Raw genomic sequence first — 23,181 nt, forward strand, 5'->3', positions numbered from 1 at the left:
TGTTATCAGCGGCGCTCACAGCTGAGCTTTGAGCTTTGAGCTGTTTGAGCAGGAGAAAAAAGCCTCCTATCTGATCACGGCCTAACAGACCACTGCGCTCTGTACCCTCCCTTGCTGGGGGAGACTGTGTGAGAGGCTGATCCAGAATAGTAAAGCTACCTATCACTTCCCCTATCTGAGACAGAGCAGGCAAACCACTGGAAAACTGGTCATGGTGTTTGCTAACAGCAGCAGCTCTGATTCTGCAAAGCACAGCATGCTGTGATGTTTGGAGGCTATCGGATGTATTGAAGCCTACTCTGATCTTACTCTCACTAAAAGGGAGTAAATTATAGGAATCAAAGGAAATGCATACAGTAGAGACTGTGGTTATGTGCATAGGGTAAATGCATCCACTCTTAGCTGTTGCTGGCTCTCACAAAAAACCTCTGAGGGCAGTGGTTTCAAGCAGGTCTACCTCCAATTTCCAAAATAATTTTCATAAATTTGGCACTCTCAATCTGGGATGAAGGTAGCTTCTATGCATTCCAACAATGTGATGGACCTCTGAGTCAGATGCTTCTCTATCAGCACTAACAGTAGCCATTCTAAATATCCAAACTGATCACACTGTGGTGCTTTAATTTGTCATCACCTTACAGAAGGTCTGATTTATGCTTAAGTCATGCTTATATACACAAAAAAATAAGTTTTACATCACCAAGACAGGTGGCTGTAATTTTTGCTGACACTATTATCACTCTGTGGTCATTGTGTATGGTAAATGGATAACCATGGCATTCAAATTTGGTCATTTTGGAGGTATAGCATGTGCTCTACACGTAAGGGTTTACACACTGTGGCTTACACTCACTCCAAAATCCCACTGTAGCAGTTACCATAAAGGTGTATCCTATATGAAAATGGCTATTTGTTCAATCACACACTCCACTCACATGTTGTCATAACACATAATCCCCTCTCACACCCTGCTCATGTTGGGCTCAAAACCCACTGCACTAATCCCTTGTGTGCTTTGGACTAAATCCTTATGATATTATTGTTGCTTCTTGCATCTGTTTACATGTACTATATGGAATGCAAATGTCGTTATGTGCATGTCACATCCTTTGCAAATGTACAATCTGTGTTGCTGACAATGCCAGTATGCCATTGCCCTGCCCAAGTTACCTGGGGACAAACACGTTTGCATTGTACTATATCGTACTATATCGAGTGTTTTAAGAGGTCACAGAGTTGCATGACTGTCTTCTGAAAAGAAGTAAATGAAAAGTGAGTTACCAATATCAATAGTCTAGCTTCTATTCTAGATTCACTCTCCGCACTACAGTGTAATAATGGCTTCAACCTATAGCTGTATCATGTATACCCCAATAGAGTTATGAAGATTTGAGGACTGCAGCCACATAGTGAGATGAAAAACCAAGTTAAAATAGGATTTGGAGAAAGTTCGGACTCAGACAAGTGGAGCAACGGTGGGCAGAGCTGAGGAGAAAAAGGCAAAAGATGTAGTGCTGGGACAGCTGTCAATGTAATAACTTTAATGCAATGTAATTAATGTAATAAACCATTAACGTTATAATACTATGCAGCGAATAGTGTAATAATCCTGTTAAAATAATACATTTCTCATTCATGTCATAAAGGTTACCTACCATATACAGTATATATATATACACATCCATACATATTCGTCCCTGCCACCATAACCAAATTTGTGAATGGGTGACAGCTGAGTATTGAATTTTAACTATTATTATATTATTATATTTTTAATTCCGAAAATCTCAGGCCTCTCTGTATTGTAATAAAAAAAATTAATACATTCTTAGATTAACAGGAAAAAAGCTATTGCATTAATTGTTAGATTAACAGAATTGTTACACTATTCACTGCAAATTGTTATTACGTTGATGGTTTATTACATTATTAAGAAGTTGTTACATTAACAGTTGTAACAAGTACTAACGGCCTTACGATTTGAATGTAACCAACTCAAGCATGATGAGTAAAAAGGCAAGATAGCTGAGAAAACACGATGCAGAAGTTGTGGTAATGGGGGCTGAACTTGCTCGCCCTGCCACCCTCTGTTCAGCCTGTTGTGGGCAGTAAAAGTGATAAAAACACGCTCAGAGATAGAGGCAAACCTAGAGCAGATGCAGCCGAAGGTCAGAGGGTTTCTGTCCATCAATTGCTGCCACAGTCGTGTCCCCTTAATTACGACAAACCAAATGGCCGAGGTTAAGCTCATAGGTGATATAAATCTGCAGCCATGTAGTTTCAAATCCAAAGTTTCACACAATATGCTGAGGTGAAATTTGATCTGTATAAAGCGTATCCTAAACCAGAGAGCAACCAAGGTGATAAAGTTTCCATTAATGCTGCGAGTCAAAAGTATAGTGCGGTCATGCCGGGCAAATTCACCAACCTGTTCACATTCAAATAATTACTCTCATGTTTGGTATTCTGATTTACTGAGTGAATTCTAGTTGGAAGTTAAATGAGACATCAAATATTCTACATTATAATTAGGTTAACCAAATGTGAACAAAGCCAAGACAAGGTTCCTTGAATACAGCTTAATGGCATGTTTAGGATGTGGGATGGGCTCTCCGAGTCAGAAGAATCAAACTCAATACGGAATATGTGATTCATTTATGAATGGTATTCAAGTTCAGTCCAGGAGAACTCCGGAAAAATATGAATCATCACTTTACCGTCATACGCTTTCCTGATCAATCTTACCATGGAAATCAACTTTGTGGAGTACGTTTCTGGATATTATCAGGCATTACTGTCCTTCAGTATTCATACCATACACAAGTCAGAGGACTGTGTCCATTGAAAAGATGACAATTAGTTTGTCTCAACCAATTAATCATAATGGTATTTCAATACTCTTCCTCTAGGAGTTACATTAGTTAGAAAAGAAGCAATTTGTTGCCTTTTGGCCATTCAATAATTACCTGGTAGAGATGTCATAGTATCGTATCGTATCGCATCAAATCACATATGTAGTAGAGTTAATATAAACTTGATTTAATGTAACAATTGTTGTAAAGCATTCTGAATTCCCAATTTTGCCTTTTGAAAAACAACAAAATCAAGTGCGTACAATAATATAAAAAGCTAGAGTGAAAGCACCAAGACGTTTGGACTTACAGGCAGCTGTTTCTCCAGGCAGTTGTAGAAGTTCTTGGTTTGGTTGGGCTTCAGCTTCTTGAGGGGGATTCGCGTTTCCCCGATGAACTCGTTGTGGCGGAACTTGTCCTCATCACACACCGAAATCCTGCGAGGAGAAGGACAAGGCCGGGAGAGGAAGACGTGAATGCACCGAGGGTCAGGTTAAGGTTTTGGGCTTGATGAGTCCTATTTCATCAGAAAAAGCCGAGAGATTTCAGATGATTGAAAAATTCCTGATAATGTAAAAATTATTTTAAACTAAATTACCGTTTCAACTTGAATACATCTAGCTGTGCCTACAGTATGTTAGTTAATAAATTTGAAGCTTGAATTGAATTATGCCACAATGCATGATACATCCAGCCTTTATCCTCATTTTCTAACTGTTTTCCCCAAACACAAACCACATTCGCCTTTCAATGCATCACAATATCCTTCGAAAAGGTTACGGCATATTTTCCAGTGTATTCTCAAATAAAACCAAGAAAATAATGACGAAAGATTCATTGTAATACATTGTGTAACCGTGCACAAAAGATAATGAACGGCGGCGAACTGAAAGGCAGCAGCTCTCCATTCACAACAGGCGAGCACAAAAGGCACACATGCATCCAGCGTCATATTTCACCTTCCAGACTGGAGATCTCCGCTCCTTCCCACCATTTCATTACATTTATAATGAAAGTCAATTATTGGTGTGGGGGCAACACAGCTCTCAGAGGGCCTGTGTCTTCGATAAACGCAGTGTGTGTTTTAACAAAGAGCAGTCCCTGTGTAAGCACTCGCAGCACTGACAGTCACTGACTCAGTCATGACTACATCAAGCTGCTGTAGTGGAATATTGTCTGTTTCAAGTGCTTCTCTCTGTGTATAACTGACAGGCGCATGAAGGAAAACATGCGGCCTTTGCACACTCAATGACATTAGTGTTATATATCAGCGCTGCGGCTCGCAGGGGACCCGAATTTAATCAGCGCCACATTGGCATCTCAACAGATAGCGAACTTATCTATTACATGGACAGGTGGTGCCGAATTCAGATTTCAATTTGCAGAAAGAAATGAATGTTGTCTGGGAATGTGGGAGGCCGCTTCTCAGCTTCTCTTCCATTGTTTTCTCAAAAAACGGTTGGCCAAGGCACCGTCATGTGAATAGATTTTTCTGGCTTGTGCATGTGCGATTGTTCATATCGCGTCTCGTATGAAGTCGCTGATAATATTCATTTTCGTTTTTTTGGTATTCCCTGCACTAACGGCACAATTCAATTTGAAGGGGTTACGCCGGAAGTAAGAGTTTTACTGTTCCATAGCGCAAAATGACCCTAATGTGTGTGGGGGGGGGGGTTGATAGGGTTATTGAGCAAAACCAATGATTACTTCACAAGGTGCTGAGGTTTCTGGCTTTCAAAACACACTGTCTGGCCTGTACTCCACACACACACACACACACACACACACACACACACACACACACACACACAGTCTCTAGCCAAAAAGCAAATGACAAAGCAGTATTATTATTCCAGTATTTAGCATGGTGATACATCACCTCTTCACTTGACGTTTCTGTTCGATTTCTCTAATTAGCTAGCTTACTCCTCTCTATTGTGAAAATGAGACTTTATTATTTCTGTCAATTACAGGCCATCATAAGCTGTGGCAGAGACCATTATCTTAAACTAAATTTTATGATCCAAGTTATCTTAGATCTTGCAATCTTAGGAGAACTGAGGACATTGCCATTTTACTATCTATGACAATCAGGCATATGGGAAAATGGCAATGGCTTGTTGTCACTCCCTTTAAAATTACAATTCTATTGTATTTCTTTGCACAATATAATTGAATTCACTGTTAGGCTACATAATGTTCTGAACAGCTTATGATGTTATCCTGAGCACTAGTGTATTGCTCAGCCTTAAGTCCTATAATGGTTATTTCAGCAGATATGGAGGAAAACCCATTTGCTGGCAGCGGTGGAAAGAAAAATGGCCGCCACAGCCAATGGATACCATTGGCCATGGCTCCAATTCCAAATCTGAACGATTAGGCCTATTTCTGGACTATTTTGCCTGGACTACAAGAAGCTGTCGTATTCCTGTTCAAATAATTCATTTTCTTGACAGAGCAAGACTCAATAGAGGACTGTCAGATGATGCAACCCTCTTGTGCAACAATGGCTGAGAACAGCTGAGTGCATTTCTAAAGCTGCGTTCACACAGCGTTTTTTTTCAAAACTGCCACTGCCTTTTTTACACTAAAATATATGGGAAGAGGCCGCAGCGGAGCGCTTTCAGAAGTGGAAAATTTTCAGCTTTTCAGAAAAACACCGGGTGACCTGACCCGGCGCCAACCAATCACAATGAAGGAGAGGCCGGCCATTTCCCATAACAACAACAAAGATGGAGAAAGGAGGAGGTGGAGAAACTGGTCGTTGAAAGTCAGTGTGGGATCATCTAGTTTTGGGAATATCTGGTAAGCCTTTGTTGCACAATACTATCAGCTAGCAGCTGCTCAGCTGACGTCAGATAACGTTATTGTGATCCGCTTTTTATTTCTCCTCACAAAAAGCACTCCAGACAGCGCTTTTTCCACAAAAGAATGCTATGTGTGAACGCAGCCTAAACTGACACCTCATTCGTCTCAACGGTATGGAAGAGACATGGTTCATTCTGGTGCTGTTTTGGACACGGATTGTTGCATCGCTGATAAATCTGATAAAACTGTTTAGATGATGTCAGCTTGTTAGGTAGCTAGCTAACTGCAGTATCTGGTCAGCTAACCATCACTGTCTTGTTGTTTACACATCTGATTGCACAGGAGATCGTTAGGTCACTACTACCTGGTGGCAGTAGTAGTTAGCCTACATGCTAGTTGCTTTGCTAAGTTAGCTTGCTGACTGGCTAGCTAACAAAGCCAAAAAACAACTTTTGGTTTAGTATAAATTCTTGGTTTGGTTAAATTCAAACACAAATGACAACAGGTACTGTTGACTTGTATAAATGCATGACAAATGAACACCAGATACTGTGAATGTTCAATTAGCAGTGAGAATAACACTTAACTGTATGACGGTAGCATGTTCAGACACACACACACACACACACACACACACACACACACACACACACACACACCCACACACACCAGATGTCACAGGCTTGGGGGATGGATACAACAAAATAAAGCACACTAAAATCCTTTTGACTGCATGCAGCCTACCTATCACCAGCATATATAGCTACCAAAGTGATTATTACATAACATACCTCCACCACTTGATAGCACAGTGATAACACTTTGGTAAAAATAAAGAAGCGAAGAATAGTGAAGTGACATTTCCATTGCGTAACAGCCTCATATTTATTATGGGATGGCAGTGGTTGTGTTCCAGGTATTAGTCTGATTCTAAGGTGTTGCCAAGGAAACCCAGACATCCCCTGTGAAATAGGAAAGTCCTCACACCCAAACATGAATACTATTTTGAGATAAGACAAACACGGGGCCACCTTCCCACCTGTAATCTGATCGAGGGGCATAACACTGTCAGGCTCGGCCCGGCCTGCAAGCCTGCATTATGAGTTGTAGTGGGAACTTCACAAAAGGGATACACAATACAAATAACAACATCCATCATTTCTGGCAAATATGGCTCTTGCCAAATACGACCTATAAAACACGGATTCACCTCAGGACCCGGGAAGGAGGTAAATTGTCAAACATCTCTGTTGACCAAATCATTTTTTGAAAAACCCATTCAAAACACAAAACTTTGTGCATCAACCAAGGGGTGGGACTTAACAAACCAAAGGAGAAGGCCAGGGGCTTTATGGCATTTTTTATTTCTTTCTATCCTTCCTTCCATTCCTTTCCTGCCTTTCGAGTCTTATTTTCAATGCATGACTTGGAGTTTAAGGCCATGGTGGGAGATTTAGGTGTCTAGGGATAAAGCTGAGGAGGAGGTCAGAATACCTGAGTGTTTTGCGGACCATATCCTCATCGGTGATGCCGTAGTAGGTCAGGGTCTCGCTCCAGACAGGGTTGAGTGTGTTGCGCAGGGTCTTGGTTCGAAGTTTATTGGCCTGAAAGGCAAATACCGGAGGGGGGGGGGGGGAAAGTTAGCGACTGAATAGACCTGCACATAATGATTGACTAACTACTGGTTGCCTCCTACAGCTCGAGAGAATTCATCCCTGAGGTGTCAGGTTCATTGAAATCCTGTCAAAATGATATAAACATCCTTGAAAATGTACAAAGCCTCTCCGCGCCGCTGAAACTTCGTCAATGCATTGACGTGTGGCAGCGCACATGCAAACACAAGCTCACTGCTGCATATTGAACACTGTCAGGGATAGAATACAAATAGATTGGATTTATGAAGCAACAGGCATAATCAAAGCAACGCAGGAGCCAAATGAAAAAATACTTACTGAGTCCAATATGTTGAATATACGGATGTTTAAACATAAAGTGATAATGCACAGCACTTTGTGTTGGCTGGTGACATAATTTTTCATCCCACTTAATGGATTCTGGATCCCGCCCCCTTTCAGTCTAGCATGAAAATGAATAGGGGTGTAAAATAAACGTTCTATCTCTGCTTTTGGAGGTTCCTCTGTTATGCATTTCTTTATATGCGGAGGTGGATTCTGGTGAGTTTTGATGCTGCAATGAAAAGCAAGAACCACTAAGGCATACTTGGTTTAGCATTCCAGCATTTTGTGGCTTTTTAAAACTTCCTTAACATATTAAAACATGTAATAACTTTGTCATATGTCATTTCTACATATGTCATTTCACCCATTTTACGACCAGAACAAGTGGCAAACAGGATCCAAAAATCCCATTCATTTTAGGCATAGGCGGGGGGAAAAAAGGATCCGGATAGAATGCGAAAACCTCAGAATGACGTCATCACCTGAACCAGACAGGTGATGACTCAAATCAGCCAAGACAGAAAGCAATCGTTCAACTAGTTGGCGAGTGGCTTGATGAGACGACTGGAAGGAAACGCATCAATAAACATCAAAGTCTGACAACAGACCCACTGCTATATAACCTTTTCCCTTGCTGCTACTTTGTCAGTGTTGCGTCAGTCGCAATCCAGCAAGATGATGAAAATGAGTGTGACGGGGAACACGGCTTTTATTGCTAGAATATTGCGTAGGGGAATCCTCTGAGCGCGCTGCAGAACACTACGAGACGAAGATGATATCGTGCTGTGAGTCATAGGTGAGAACATGGGATTCTGTTGAATTTAATCAATTAGCTGGTGTGATTATTTGCAAGTCTGATGGCAGTGTTCCAGATAATAAGGCTCTCGCTGATTGTTTTTCCCTCAATCAGTGGCTGATTCCCATAGGAAGGGCACTACACACACGCACACATGCACACGCACACACACAAACTATACACAAGCACATACACATCTAGGGTTTGACGGATATGGGTTTTTGAAGGGTGATACCCATATTTTTGGATTGAAGCCGCTGATAGCAGCATCTGGAATAAATTCTTAAATGTTGAAATCTTTATCATTATATCTTTAAATTTGACCATTTTCATGGCAACATTTGAAGGTATTCAGTGTTTTCACCACATTTTCATTCTTGTCAGGGTGGAAAAGTCTCTGAAACAGCACTCAGACCATTGGACTCTATAAATATTCATACATAATTGTGTGAAATACAATCAAAATGTTGCATTAGAATCAGTTTAGGTTATGGTCTTCCCATAGACAAGCAGCATAGTATTGATCAATTTTACAACAAATATATAATCAATCAAACTGCATATCCAACATATCAGAGGTGAATGACACTGACTGGACCAGATCTGATCAATATCGGCCCCATATATCAACTAACAATATATCGCTCTAACCCCAACACATACAAAAGCATGCACTGTAGATGCACATGCACACTATGTAAGCCCATTAACTGGACAGTATTGCCTCGGCTAATGTTAAAAGAATTATTATTTTCCCTGGACATGGTGCATCATAACAAAGAGCAGAGAACACCTACGTAAAAACAGAGAATGCCATGTTTGTAATGTAATTCTGAATAAACCGAGTCCGTATGCCACCGCCCATGCCCACTCAATTACCTAATAACTGTCTAAAGCAGAGTGTCCACCCACGATGAAGGTCAAGGAGTTCCCAACTGTTGGGGGACACCTTGCTTATTTCGAAAGCCCTTCTTGGCAGCCGCTAAGTGGATTGTTGGCAGGATGGAATGAAGCAGACGAAGTGATCAGATGAATTACAATATGGTCGGATGACAGTAATTTGGGGAACAGAGGATGCCGATAAATTACAATGAACTGTCTTGATCTGTATGACGCAACGACTATTTAATTAAAGGGTTACAAATCCTTGAGCGGTTCAAATCCTTCAGCTGACAATGTCACGGGGGAAAGGCTGCTTTTAACTAGGCTGATGAAATAAATCGCTGAACTGCACGGGAAAAAAGGCTGAACTTGCAGTGGAGAGCTGGTTTTCTCTTCTATAGATGTGATTAGCAGGCATTAAAAGGGAAATAATTCAGGTTTTTACTGCCCCGTAGCACAAAAAGACCCTAATATATTTGCAGGGAGTTGATAGGGCTATTGATCAATACCAATAACTCAACATGTACTTGTGCCAGAGTACACCGATGCTGAGATTTCTGGCTTTCAAAACTCACTTTCTGGCCTGTACTCTGTTTTGGAACAAAAACAACCCACCTTTTAGAGTTTCAAGACACTCCCACCCCCTCCACACCTACTGGCATTTTCAACTGCTCAACCATGGAGGATGGTGCTAAACACGACAGCTAAAAAGCCTTATTCTCAAGCCAACAAAGCAAATGACAAAACAGTATTATTATTCCAGTGATACATCACCTCTTCACTTGATGTTTCTGTTGGATCTCTGCTCTAATTAGCTGGCTTACTCCTCTCTATTGAGAAAGAGACTTGTAACCCTAGGAGGAGATAAGTTCTATTGATGTTGTTGCAATTCCTGCTGGTTGCCAGTAGTGGTTACAGATTACTTAATACCCCTTTAAATATTCACTTGTTCACTGTTGCATCTACACAGAGTTTGGGATAACTAATATTGCCACTGCAATAGTCTACTTGTTAAGCGTGTCCAGATTTAACTTTTTGGCTCACCTGCCAAGGCTGGTAAACTAAAACAATTTACCTGCCAAGAATCATTTTTACTGGCCAAAATAATGAATATAGGCTACATTTTTCATACATATATGTCAACCTAGCCATTTTCAATGCTATTGCATGTACAGAATCAGGACCTGTGAGAAATATTCAATAAAGAGACAATAGCAGATTTAGGATATTAATTCAAAACATGCTCACTAACTTATACCATGTATCAAGTTTGTCACTTGGTTTGATACAGAGCCATTGTGTTGCTTTGAGTTGATTGGCTCACAGTCAGAGAGTGTACGGTGGTCAGCGGGGACAAAGTCTGAGAAAAGGCAAAGACCAAAGACTGTACATAACCAAGGCATTCAAATCTTATTGTCTAGTGAAGTTACCGGCCAGTGTGGCAGGTAAGTCTTATTGGTTTTCCTGCCAAAGTCAGATCTGGCATTTGGCAGGTGATAATTTCAGACCCGGTTGCTAAGTAATCACCAGATGAATCCACTTAACCTTGTCATAGTGACCAATCTACACTGCTGCATGGATGACATAATAGTCAGACATGGTTTAGAAAATCAGTGTCACTTATGCCACTGTGTGTGGTTGGAACATTGGTTTGGGACACGAGACTGTTCACTTGCCATTACATTTGCATTTCACCTCCTCAAATACCATTTTATCAGCTGCAGCCACTGAATGTTTGGCTCGCATAACTCCTGCCCCTATTTCTGTCTTATCAGCATCACATGTCACAAACTGAGCTCTGATGTCTGTTTCATGTCTTTCACGATACCAAAAGACAAAAGTATGAATAACTTATTACTAATTTAGTGATACAGTATGAAATTAGAAGTATTACTAGAATAACTTGTAAACAGATTTCTATCACCTTGTGGCCCTTTAAATGTTGTGCCTTGATATGGAAGCAACATCGGCTTACAGTATTTAATCACGTTCAGCAATCAACGCTAGGCTAATAATTATAGGCGTCGCATAGTGTTTGATAGTGGTCTCAAAGGAAATGAACTGTGATCTTGCTTGGCGGCAGAGCGTGAAACTCCACTCCTGATTAGAGTGCAAGCAGAACTTATGACCTCTTTAGTGGGACCTAATGAGGCTCTTAGACCAAGCCTAATGATTGTTGTGAGAGCGAGCTCAGAGGATATCAGAGCAGGAAGACAGTGACTGAATGGAGTCACTCGACAAAACCTGGAGCCGCAAGCCATCATGGAGGATTTTATTTTGCCTACCGTTTAAAGGACTAATCCATAAATGAATGTCTCTATCACTGATTGCTATAACACAATAGCGGTTCGACCTATATCCAGTTCATGAAAGTTTTTACATTTGATGGTAGGTCTTTCCTCTGGTGCGTTTTATGTTTCTGGTTTGTTTGGAATAATAGCTTCACACCAAAGTTGGAGACAAGCAAGAATCTTGCCGATTACCACTCTAAAAGATGGTGTGAGTGATGCTTGGGGAGAAGGCGGCCAGGGAGAAGAGCTTGATTTCTCTCTCTGCATGTATTAGTTAGGCGTAGATTTGACTGGGCATGGCCGGGAATGTCTGAACAGCTGACCACCAGATTGGGAGCCTGTCGATTTCATGCGCTCCAGATTGAAGAATCGACAGATACTGCAACTCTGTCGAACTCGCTTGCTTATTCTTATTAACATATGAATATAATTGAGAGATGCACAAGGATTTGCTGAAAAGACCCGCAGAAATAAATTGAATGATTCCGTTCTGATCTCTCCAGCCAGATGGTAACAGTCATCGCTTCTGCCATGCACACACCTACAGTAAATATGCCACCCTGTTAAGTATAGATTAAGTATACCAATTCGCCCACACTATTTTTAGCTTGACGATGTGCTTTGACTTTGAATGTGCGGTCTACATACAGAAAATAGCATATTTTCACTATTTATCTGACTGGAATAAATTGCTGCCTCTTTCACGCGTTGAGATGTTGACGGCGCCTTGTTGTGACACAACTTGTTTTCTGGAAATTTTGAATTGGCCTAATTACGCAGAGTGGAAACGTAGGGTGGTGATTATTAGCGCGAGCATGTGTAATTACCCACTTGGAAAGAGAATGGTGTGGTAACCTTTAATGAAACAGTAGCCTAATCATTTACACACGACGCATGGAATAGGCCAATTCAAATAAATGAGCGGTCTGTGTGCTGTGGTTCTGAATTGGACAGCTCCGCCCCTTTGATCACATGAGTTAAAGGAAAACTTCCACTGTTATATATCATGAAGTTATGATGTTCAATGCATTCCAGGAGTGATGCAAGTGTTGCAATTTACTTTTTTGATGTGCCCACTTTCTCTCAACCTGCCTCATCTACTTCTACTTTAGTTACTGATTTACTACATTTTCCAGAATGACTTTCCACAACCCCAAGAAAACAAACAACAACAACAAGAAAACAATTTTCTTATATTGTCAGGAGGTGGTAAAGTTTGAAGAATGACTGAGCTGTAGTACATTAAAATCCTTAAGGTATTACTAACTGAAATACTTCTGTTGAACATGTGACATCGCCACAAGTGTGAAAGGATATGCATCTTGATGAATTAGTTTTAAACCAAGGTTAGATTTTTCCTTGTATTTTCTTAGCATGCTTTCACTCATCTGCCAGGTGTAACTATACACATAATAATAGTGGTCAGAAGTCTATGCTGAAGTTCCCAGGCACAAGCAGCAACTTTAGACCCAAAGAACAAATGAGGGGAGTCTGAAAGAATGTGAAGAAAAAGGGAGATATGAGTCAGGTAGATGGATAATTACACTGCTTTAGCTTTCTATAAGCTGCTTTTGTGGAACGCAGTCATTCAAAGGATCTAATATTTTAATGAGATTTGAGGATCGCAATGACGGAGCGTTAACTCTGAATGGATTAAATCAACCACAAGGCCACAGCGAATGAAAGGATCCACTGTCTCTTATTCAGCAAACCGATGAGTCATTTTGCGGGGTGACTCCTGTGATGCATTTGCATTTTTGATTTAAGGGACGAAACTGCCAAGAGTCGCCTTTGGCTGAAAAGCAGTGACGTCAGCGGGGGCCCAAATGCGTCGAGGCCCATCTCCGAGCCTTAATGGCTCTTACACAACAGATCATCAGTTATGTCTCTTCAAGTGCGTCCGCTCGCGACACCGGGCAGACCGAAAGCTCGGCTCGCAGCCTGACGACAAGAGGCAAGGTCCGTGCAAGTGAAGCGCGCGCTTGGTAAGTGGGTACATTAGGTCAGTCAGTTAATGTTGTTTACATTGACGTAGCCTTGCACCGACATACCCAAACTGTGGTGCTCCCCGAATCGTAAAATAGATTATTAGCCGTCTCCTCCAGTGGGCCTGTTTGCAGCGCCGGGGAGGACACAAGCATGGCTGGCATCAAAATGCATTATGCTCTTGAAGAGTTTGACTTTTAGATAATAAGCTTTTGGGAACTTTCTTGACCCGTCGCAACTCATGTAGACAGTATCAGAGAATTGTATCTCCTCACAATCTCCCCCAGTCTGTGAGAATCATCCCAATGATTGAAATGGTACCAAGTACTTCCCAAAACTAACAGTAATTAGTTTGATTACTCATTACATTACTTTCCGTTTCGTTGGCAGTAGAGGCTCCTTGTTTTTCTCTGAGTTTCCCTTTGCTGTGTTTCCAAATTGGATGCTTTGATAGTTTGGATGTTGTGTTATTCGCTGTGGAAAGCATTTTGCCTTGACTGAGATGAATTCAAAGTAATGAGAATACTTCCAACTGCTGAAAGTACGCCTCTCACCTTCACCCTCCATCTTTTGTTTTGCTTTGTTAGCTAACAGCCGACGTAAACCTGCCCGTGCATATCCTTAAGATACCTATTACGAAAAATTTGATTTGGAAAAAATCAAAAAAATCAAAAACAATTAGATTTTGAAAAAAAAGGGATTTGGAAAAAAAAAGGGATTTGGAAAAAAAAAAAAACACTGAAAATTTCAAAGGAGAGAAAAGAAAAGGTTGAAGGAGGGTTATGTTAAGGTTTCAGTAACGCAGTGTTACTGGGATTAGTAACTGTAATGTAATTACTGAATTTGAAATTCCTTGCAGTATTTGTGAAAAAAGTGATAACATTACTGTAACGCGTCGCCCAACACTGATTCTGACCTCTATTGGTACTATTTTGATGTCAGCTATCTTGTTGAGCTTCTCTCCTTTATAGTCCTGTGTTAGTGGAATAGCTGCAAATGTCCTGATATTGCTGTTAAATGTCCTCATATTAGTGTAAAAGTGCACCCCGGTCTTTGAAAATTGTCCCAGCATCCCGTGGTGACACTGTGGCTGCCGGGGTCCTGATATAACTGTTTATTGCCATGACACCACATCATGTTTGTCATCTTGTCGCCTGCGGGACAATAAACCACTGGATGGCAAAGAAACTCCAGACACGGGCAATTCTTTCAACACATAACACAGTGCAGCCACATGTTGCAAGTGGCATTTTCATTATTTGTTGCCACTTCTTTTGGGCTGCTGCCACTGTGAACGAATGTTATGGGGCCCCGATTGCGATATATGGGGCTCCGTCGAAAATGTAACTCTGCTGTTATCTAACCCAGACATGGGTTATAAAAAATCCCAACAGACCCTCTTGAGGGCAAAAGAAAAAAACTGAATATACTGAATACTTTCCATCTACTGGGAGAATTGTTGGGTCACACAAAGGTAACAAAACATACTGTTACAAAAGATTTCTATTTAGAATTCGTTTTACATAGCAAGTTTTCTTAAGCTGCTCAAATTCTTATTATATTTGATCTCCCTAGGGATCATGTTGACTTTATTTGAATAATTACAAAATTCTTTGAGTAACCTGACTGAAGTTGATATCATTATTACAAATGGTTTCCACATTTTTTGATTAATTGCAACGCATTTGGGTTCAAGCTATGAAAGCTAAATGTCCATTAGTCAGAGAAAGATGACAAACTGTTCAGTACCCCCTGTGTTTTGCAATCATCGCAGGTTTCGTGGAAAACAGGCTGCAGTGCAGGAAAATAGAGAAGTCACAGAATCTTGCAGAGAATTACTCAAATAGCCTGTAATTGCAGCGAAGTCTTGCTAGATATCAGAAAAGAACAGCTTCTCTTTCCACTAAAAGCCTTGCAAACAGCCCACAGAGCAATTATTATGACCCAGAGAGACAAAATCAATGTGTAAGAGACCTCAGTCTTAAGCTCACAATCTGGCAGGTGAAGAGACAAGTGAACAAAGTTGTACTATTCAGAATGAAATTGCTAGGAATGTATGCTTTCTGCTTGCTAACACACAATAGAGATTCAACCTATATCCAGTTCATGAAAGCTTTTCCATTTGCTGCTCTAAACTCTCTGTGTATGGTAGCACTTTCCTGGGAAAAATCCTCTGGCTGGAAACTCAAACTGCATCAACAGAAAATCCAAGGAAAAAGACGTCACAGTACTGGACACACTGTTTGATTGACAGGTGAAAACACAGTACAAGTACAATGGAGAACAGATGTACGTACCTTGCTGGCCCCAGGCAGTAGGTGCAACTTAACATAGGGATCTGAAAGCCCATTGTGATCCATTGGCTTGAGCCCCTGTGGAAGAAATACAGGGCAGCAGTCATAAGGCAGCAAGATGAAAAGGTACATCAAGACATAACATATATTACTTCTATGAGAATATTGCCAACCGCTGTTCCTGAAAGAATTGACACCACCACAAAACAGAGGTAATTTACAATAAAGGGAACAAATCAAAACGTAATGTAATGACACCATCAGGGCCAGTACCGAAGTCAACCCTACAATCAAAACCTAAACTATAATTCACATTTCACACACAGTGGGTTTTGTTTTACACCAGACATTCCGAACAAGGAAGCTGACTACACCACATATAAGGTAATATGGACTCTGGATTGGGTCTGAATGTGGGTCTTGGAGGGAGGTTTTACATTTCTTTGAAGAGCAAATCAATGAGACACATAGAGGGAATATACATACTGTGAAGGTCACTCACAAACCAACCGAATAAAACAACAGGAGTGAGAAAAGGGTTTCAAAAGGCACCCATGTGGGTGCCCATTGAGAAAAGTGAAAGGACCTAAAGGGGTTTCCAGGGTGAAATCCACTATGGTTGTCTGCTAATGCTATCCAGGGAGGTTAAACAGAAGAACCCAAATAAACTGCAGCAGCCTAATGTGGTGATGAGATTTTTTCCAATTGCCAATTCTGTTTCACTTAAAAGCTTGAACCAAATTGGATCAGAGTCCACGAATGAATCCCTTTTATAGACAGAACTGAGGATAGCTTTGGCTCTACAGCAAATTTCTTCATTCACATAAATATATAAAGATTTGGAGCAAAGTTTGTGTCATGTAAATGAATTAGACCTTGCATTATGATCAACAAAAGCATATGTCTCAGCTAATCAATACCACTCCTTTAGCATTCTGTTCTTGTAAAACTAATCTACCAACAAATTCACTAGAAATCATCAGATAGTTGCTATTCTGAAGAGTATGAATTAGGGTTTTTGGTTTGGATTTGAAGTTAGCTGAGTCACATGCACAAATTCTTCAGACAAGACAGGAGATATTCAGAGAAAGCTATTTACATACAGACTAAATTCCTTGTAAAAAGTATTCACATACATTTAGGCATATTTCCTCATTTGTGACAGTGTACAGTAGCATTTACAGACAGACATTTTCAGTCACTGCAAGCTCAACCTTTGATTAAATTAAACAAACTTACAATAGAATTGTTTCCGACAATGCCATATTGGTATTTTGGTTTACTTTGATCAAAAATGGTGGGAGTTCCACTTAATTAGTTTTACAGTTTATGAAAAAAACAGTGATGAACTTTCCACAATAGTAGTGCACAAAGGATTCCTCTCACATGGGCCTACATCCTACACCTGTAGCACATACGGCTGACTTTTAAAAAATAAGCTGAATTTTTGAAATTCTTAACTTCTCTGAAAAGTTTTGTGCATTTTCGTTCATGGGTAGGCAGTTTTGTCGAAGGAAAGAAAAAAAAATTATATGAAAGAGACTTTTTACATATCACCTATCTAGTTCTTCATTCCCAGTTCCACTTTGCTGTATAACCTTCATAATCTTCAATTTTCAAGTGAGTAATTATATGTGTGAAATTAGTTTCAACAGAGTTAAGATGGCACTCACTGTCTCAATGCCTAAAACATGGCCATTTAGCTTTGAAGAATAAAGAAAAACAAAAACCAAGGCACTCTTCTCTTAGAAAAAAGTTTATTAGCCTTTATGTTAGTGGCTAATACACGGCATTACAGATTAAAAGCTCTTTCTTAGGGTGCAAACTGTTAGCAGGAGCACAGGTGCTATTAATTGTATGACTGAGTAAGGGCAAATGATTGGTCCACTTAACAGCAAATCAATATACATCATAAACTGAAATCCACTACATTGTATCAATCATATCATATCATCAACATATAATATTAATATAATTCAAAAAGAAAAATCGCTGCAGCTTTTAATCTGTAATTAACCACTAAATTAAAGATATTTTGACTTTTTTCTAAGAAAGTAATGCCTTGGATTTGTTTTATATTAATTTCTCTTCAAGTCTGAACACCCCAACTTCCAATGAACACCTCTCTACAACACACTGAAGCCAAGGCAGCGTTCCTCCTCTAGGCCTCCTCTAAATGGCCATTCAGCTGTTGCTAGAGTATACTAGCTATCCCACAGAGAGGGAGAGACATTCAACAACATACGCACGATGCATGGAATACAGGATGATAAGCCTTGGAATCCCATGGCTTGTACTTTCTAGTGCGACAAATATTTTTTCATCATCTGGCAAATGATAATGATTCCAAATCACTGAAAAGTAGAGCTATCATGCAAAAAAAAGAAGAGAATTCATTATCAGCCAGGCGCCATTTTTTTTAAATTGTCCCTGGTCCATAGGGTACTTTCTCTGATGGACTAAATAAAACAAATATGATGTCTATTCACACAAACATTAACAGCAAAGGGCCTGATACAAGGGCTTGGCGCAAAGCCCAGCACTCAGCAGGAATTACTGGCAGCAAAATGACACTCTCAACTGTGTCTCTAATAAGGCAAAAATGCTTTGTATCCTGTCTGAACAAAATAGCATCAAAGTACTAATTTCTTTTGCTGACTTATAAGCATCCAAATGAATATTGACAGTAGGCCTATCTCTGCCAGAGTACATCAGGTGGAGCAGAGAGTATCTGTAATGAGGATATAATCAACAACATGTGACAATACTGTCTGCATGTTTTCATTGGACAAATGAAGCTATTCCTTCAGCAGTATTAAGTCTTTCATTCATTTACTTACTGAATGGAAAGAACCTCTCCAGTCGCTCCAGCAGTTCACATTGAATCCAAAACAATCTATTTATTTGCAGTAAAAAGCTGCAATGAGATGCTTGTTCACAAGACATTGTTGACAAGTATTCTTTGAAAATTTTGTTGTGGCAGTTTATTGTGATAAATTGACATTAGCTAGCTATTGTTAAATAATAATTGGTTAACTAGCAAGTCAAGTAGCAATTAGGTTACCATGGTAAGTAGGTAGTTTTACTATCTATCTACTACTAGGCCAATCAGTGGTTAACATTAGTTGGGTAGTATCAACAGCCATTGCCATCAAATGTTCATCCAAAGGTTTTCACCAGATTCCAACCTGCACACACTCAGTTAGCTAGCTACTGCCAAATAACAATTCTTGGTTAGCGGGCTAACTAACCATGTAGCTTACCATGTAGGTAATTTAATATACTGTACTAATCAGGTTAACATTACTTAGCTAGCTATCAACAGCCATTGCTAGCAAGTGTAGGTAACTGCTGGGTTTTAATGCAAATGCGTGGCTGAAAGGAAACAGATATTTTTTCTATAATTTCTTAAGTACTGCAAAAAAGTTTTTATCCTCATTTGGTGCATAAGTATTTCATTAAAGAATACATTTTGCAATAATGGAAATGCATTTGTCGAGTCAGTAATGATGTAACAACGTTTTTCTGTAAAATATTTGTCCTCCATGACCTTCCAGAAATCCCCATCATGGTTTTATGAACATTATTGGTGCATTGAAATAGTGTCCATGCATTTAGTTGTTTGCATCTTCAGACAACATGGAATATTAACTAACCAGCAGGTTAATTTAGCACAGGAACCATTGTTAATAAATGTGTTTACAACAAGACAGTGATGATTAGCTGACTAGATACTATGGTTAGCTAAGCTGGCATTATCTAAACACACATCGATCAGATTTATCAGTGATGAAATGATCAGTTCCGAGTCATAAACAACACAGAAATTAACCATGTCTATTGAAATTTGTTGAGACAGGCAAGTCGTAAGTTTTGAAATGCAATCTGCCCTTCACAGCTATTGCTGCCCAACAGCTGAGGACTAGTTGCCAGAGATGCATTGCGTCACATGAAAGTCTTCTGTTCTGAAGTAGCTAGGTTCTACATTCATGAAGTCTATTTATTTGCTTCAACCCAGCTGGTGGAAACACACCTAATGCTCATTTTATTTTTAGCAATATTTCAAAAGTTTATGTAATATTTGCCTGAAAGTTGGATAGAAACATAGCTAGTGTTGTGTAGCTGAAGTGCAGTACACACGCATAAACCCAAGGGCTCAATCCAATCTGGTACTGCAGGCAAGAGTCATTCATGTCTTTAAGTAACAGGGGGTTGGAGGCTAACTTATTGAGTACATTGGATACTGAGTATTGAATACTCCCTCATGGCGAGGTACTTTAATCATAGTCAAAGATATATGCATCGGGGCATCTCTGTAACCCTGTTGCCTCACTGAGGACTGCAAAGTTCAATAGAAAAAAACAGGCAAAGCTCAGAGGCACAGGGGTTTTGCCGTCTACACTGAAAACAGGGCAATACAACACAGTCAACATTCGCTTTGCAACCCCAATCTCTCTGCCAGCCTTGACCCTCTCTCCTCAATCTTGTTTTCTTATTTTCTATTCCCTTATTACAGGAGCAGCCCATGTGAACTAAACAGGTAAAATATTCAACTGCAGATACGCATCTATAGCACTCTTGATCTCAAATATAAAACCCATTGGACCTGTGTCTATAACAATAACAACTGTGTTTTATGTGCAAATTTATGTGGAATTGAAAGCATCTCAAAAAGCTAAACTTATTCTGCAGGAGGACTAATGTTGTAAATATTCTGCACATTGATTTTCCCTCTTTACTGTTTTATGTATCACTATGAAAGGTGAAGTTTCACATTTCCTGTTGATCTTTAGCCTTACATTTTGACAGTATTTACCACACACTTAAGTTATTGAGATGGCATGATGAGAGCTGATTGGATGGGTTAATGTGCTGTCTTCATCTATCTCTATTGTTGCCTTCAGCAAACACCTGAGCTATAATTTAAGCAGAGATACATTACGGGGGGTTGGATTGGAATGAACAGACAGCTGCATCACACCGCTGATTGCACGAGTATCCTGTGAATACCCGGTTGATCATAATTATGGGGAGGTGGAGGAAAAATGACCACTGCGAAAGACAGATTGGTAACACGCATCAAGTGTATCCATACACCTCGCGCCTCACACATAATCATTCATAACAATTTCCTCGCAGCGTTGCCTTTAAAATGTTTTAAAATGAAGTCAAGTTGTTTTGTCTCGGAAATTGCGACCTTCCTCGGCGTCTTTCAGATGGGTAGTGCAGTGGGACTCGTGGTGTGGGTGGGTGGAGCTGGGTTGGGGTTGCATGGGTGGTGGCAGCTTATGGAATACAATATAATAACCACGCAAAACTGTCTGTAATGAAATCCGGCTCGGTGCAGTCATACTGAAATGCTGCAATTTGCTTACATGGAGCTGCACTGACTTAAAATAAGAGAGTTACCACATATCACAGGAGTCTATCAAGAGGCCAGGGAGGCAAATGAAAACCATATTTACCTCTATTCAGATATGTTTAATGCAGGATTATTAGAAAAAGTTCTATATTTACTTATACTTACATATACAACATAGAGCACGTTTACATGGACTGCAATATTCCGATATTAACCCGATTAAGACAATACTCTGAATAAGACACTGCCATGTAAACAGCATTTTCTGATTACCTTAACCCGAATAAGGTCATAGTCGGAGTAAGCAATAGTCGAATTAAGACTGTTGACATGTGGAGTATTCCGATCTTAGTCGCATTATTGAAGTGCATTGTAGACATGTATACACCTTAATCGCACTATGACGTCCTATCGGAGTTTTCGCAGCATTTTGCGACACGTACAGCAATCCAACTGCTTGACGACGCATGCTCTAGCTTCCAGCGAGTGTTGCGCAACTTGTTTACAGAAGAAAATATGACTGCCACCGGTAAAAAGAAGTCCCAAGATTTTGTCCCGACCACGGTAGCAACATGTTTCAGGTTAAATTCTGGAGGGCAACTCGGATGTAGGACGTAGGTACGTAATGTGGGCGTGCTTCTTCAGTCATTAATCGGACTATGCTCTGTAGCATGTAAACGGGAATATGAATGGAATATTCTATAAGCAACTCATGTAAACACCTTTATACACCTTTGTAAACACCAGAATAAGGTCAATAGTCGGATTATTGCAGTCCATGTAAACGTAGTCATAGATTTTGTTTAGTAATCCATATTTAAAGTAAGCAATCGAGACTGTAACATCTATAAGTAAATCCATAAACGTTAGTAATCCATTCTCTTACAGTCTACTTAATGTGTTGAAATTGTCAGCACCATCTGTTTACATAACCACAAAATTGTTTATATCCTATTTTATTGTTTCATTATTTTTATGATTCATACTGTTTTTTATTGCTTATTTTCATATTCTATTTGTGTGCTCATATTTTCTTTTCCCCCTGCTCAATCCTATTACTTTTTCTGCTGCAACGACCTAATTTTCCCATGGGGGATCGATAAAACTTCATCTTATTTATTTGAGACCTTACAACATACAGTATGAATAAATACCGTTCTATTAGAATACCTTCACATGCATTCTGTCAAAGCTTTATGTAGCATATGAATGTTTATTTTCCACAGCGCTACCTGCCTCTTTATTGGCCTCCCGTTTTCACATTACTGTTCCGGGCATATATCTTCATTACCATATCTGACTGGCCCGGCAACGCGGAGGTGGAGGATGCATCAATCACCAACAGCAGTAGATAATGGAACGGATGAGATGGGGCATTGATCTCACCCAGAGGGAGCTGACCCACAGTCATGTTTAAGAAAGGGTTAACTCCTCAAGAAGCCGCCTGGGATCGGTGGAGGTGCCCGGGTCAAGGCTACTTGCCGCAAGCATGGGAGGAGTGAGCAATGAACTGATGGAAGTCGGCAAGATGGAGAGCTCACAGATGGGTCCCATTCATCACCAATGAATGTCAGTGTTGATGAGCGAGATGCTTCAGGGGTGGAGGAGTTGGGGGGGGGGGGGGGGGGGGGGGGGGGTTGGTGTCACCGTGGTGTGGATGTCACAGGTCACACTGGGGCACATTAGTTTCAATACCAGTCATGTCACCAGTAACGTTGCATTGATTTTGTGGGAAAATGTTGCAGAGAAGCTTGATGTGTGATTTTCATTTGCATACAATGCAACTTAGAGGAAAAATCCAACCTGCATCACTAACACTGTTACAACTAGAAGGCACTCAGAGCGCATACCTCCGCCAACGCTATGCAATTGTCTTTATATGCCACGTTTTGGATTTTCACCAAAAGTTAATCATTTCTTCCATACCACATTACCAACTTCAGGAGATGCAC

The 23,181-nt window shown here is 40.2% G+C and overlaps 1 protein-coding gene across 1 annotated transcript in view; it reads right to left on the reverse strand.

Annotated features, from left to right (window-relative positions):
* The window catches only part of doc2b (double C2-like domains, beta), a 105,384-nt gene that overhangs the window by 23,310 nt on the left and 58,893 nt on the right, over positions 1–23,181 (reverse strand). The window contains exons 3-5 of the mRNA XM_071895379.2: positions 15,871–15,945; positions 7,155–7,264; positions 3,163–3,289 (exon numbers count right to left, since the gene is read on the reverse strand). Of these exons, the coding sequence (XP_071751480.1) occupies positions 3,163–3,289; positions 7,155–7,264; positions 15,871–15,945 (312 nt within the window). The remainder of the gene's footprint in view (positions 1–3,162; positions 3,290–7,154; positions 7,265–15,870; positions 15,946–23,181) is intronic.

The sequence above is a fragment of the Centroberyx gerrardi genome, chromosome 11 (assembly GCF_048128805.1).
Source record: "Centroberyx gerrardi isolate f3 chromosome 11, fCenGer3.hap1.cur.20231027, whole genome shotgun sequence".
NCBI classification, from domain to species: domain Eukaryota; kingdom Metazoa; phylum Chordata; class Actinopteri; order Beryciformes; family Berycidae; genus Centroberyx; species Centroberyx gerrardi.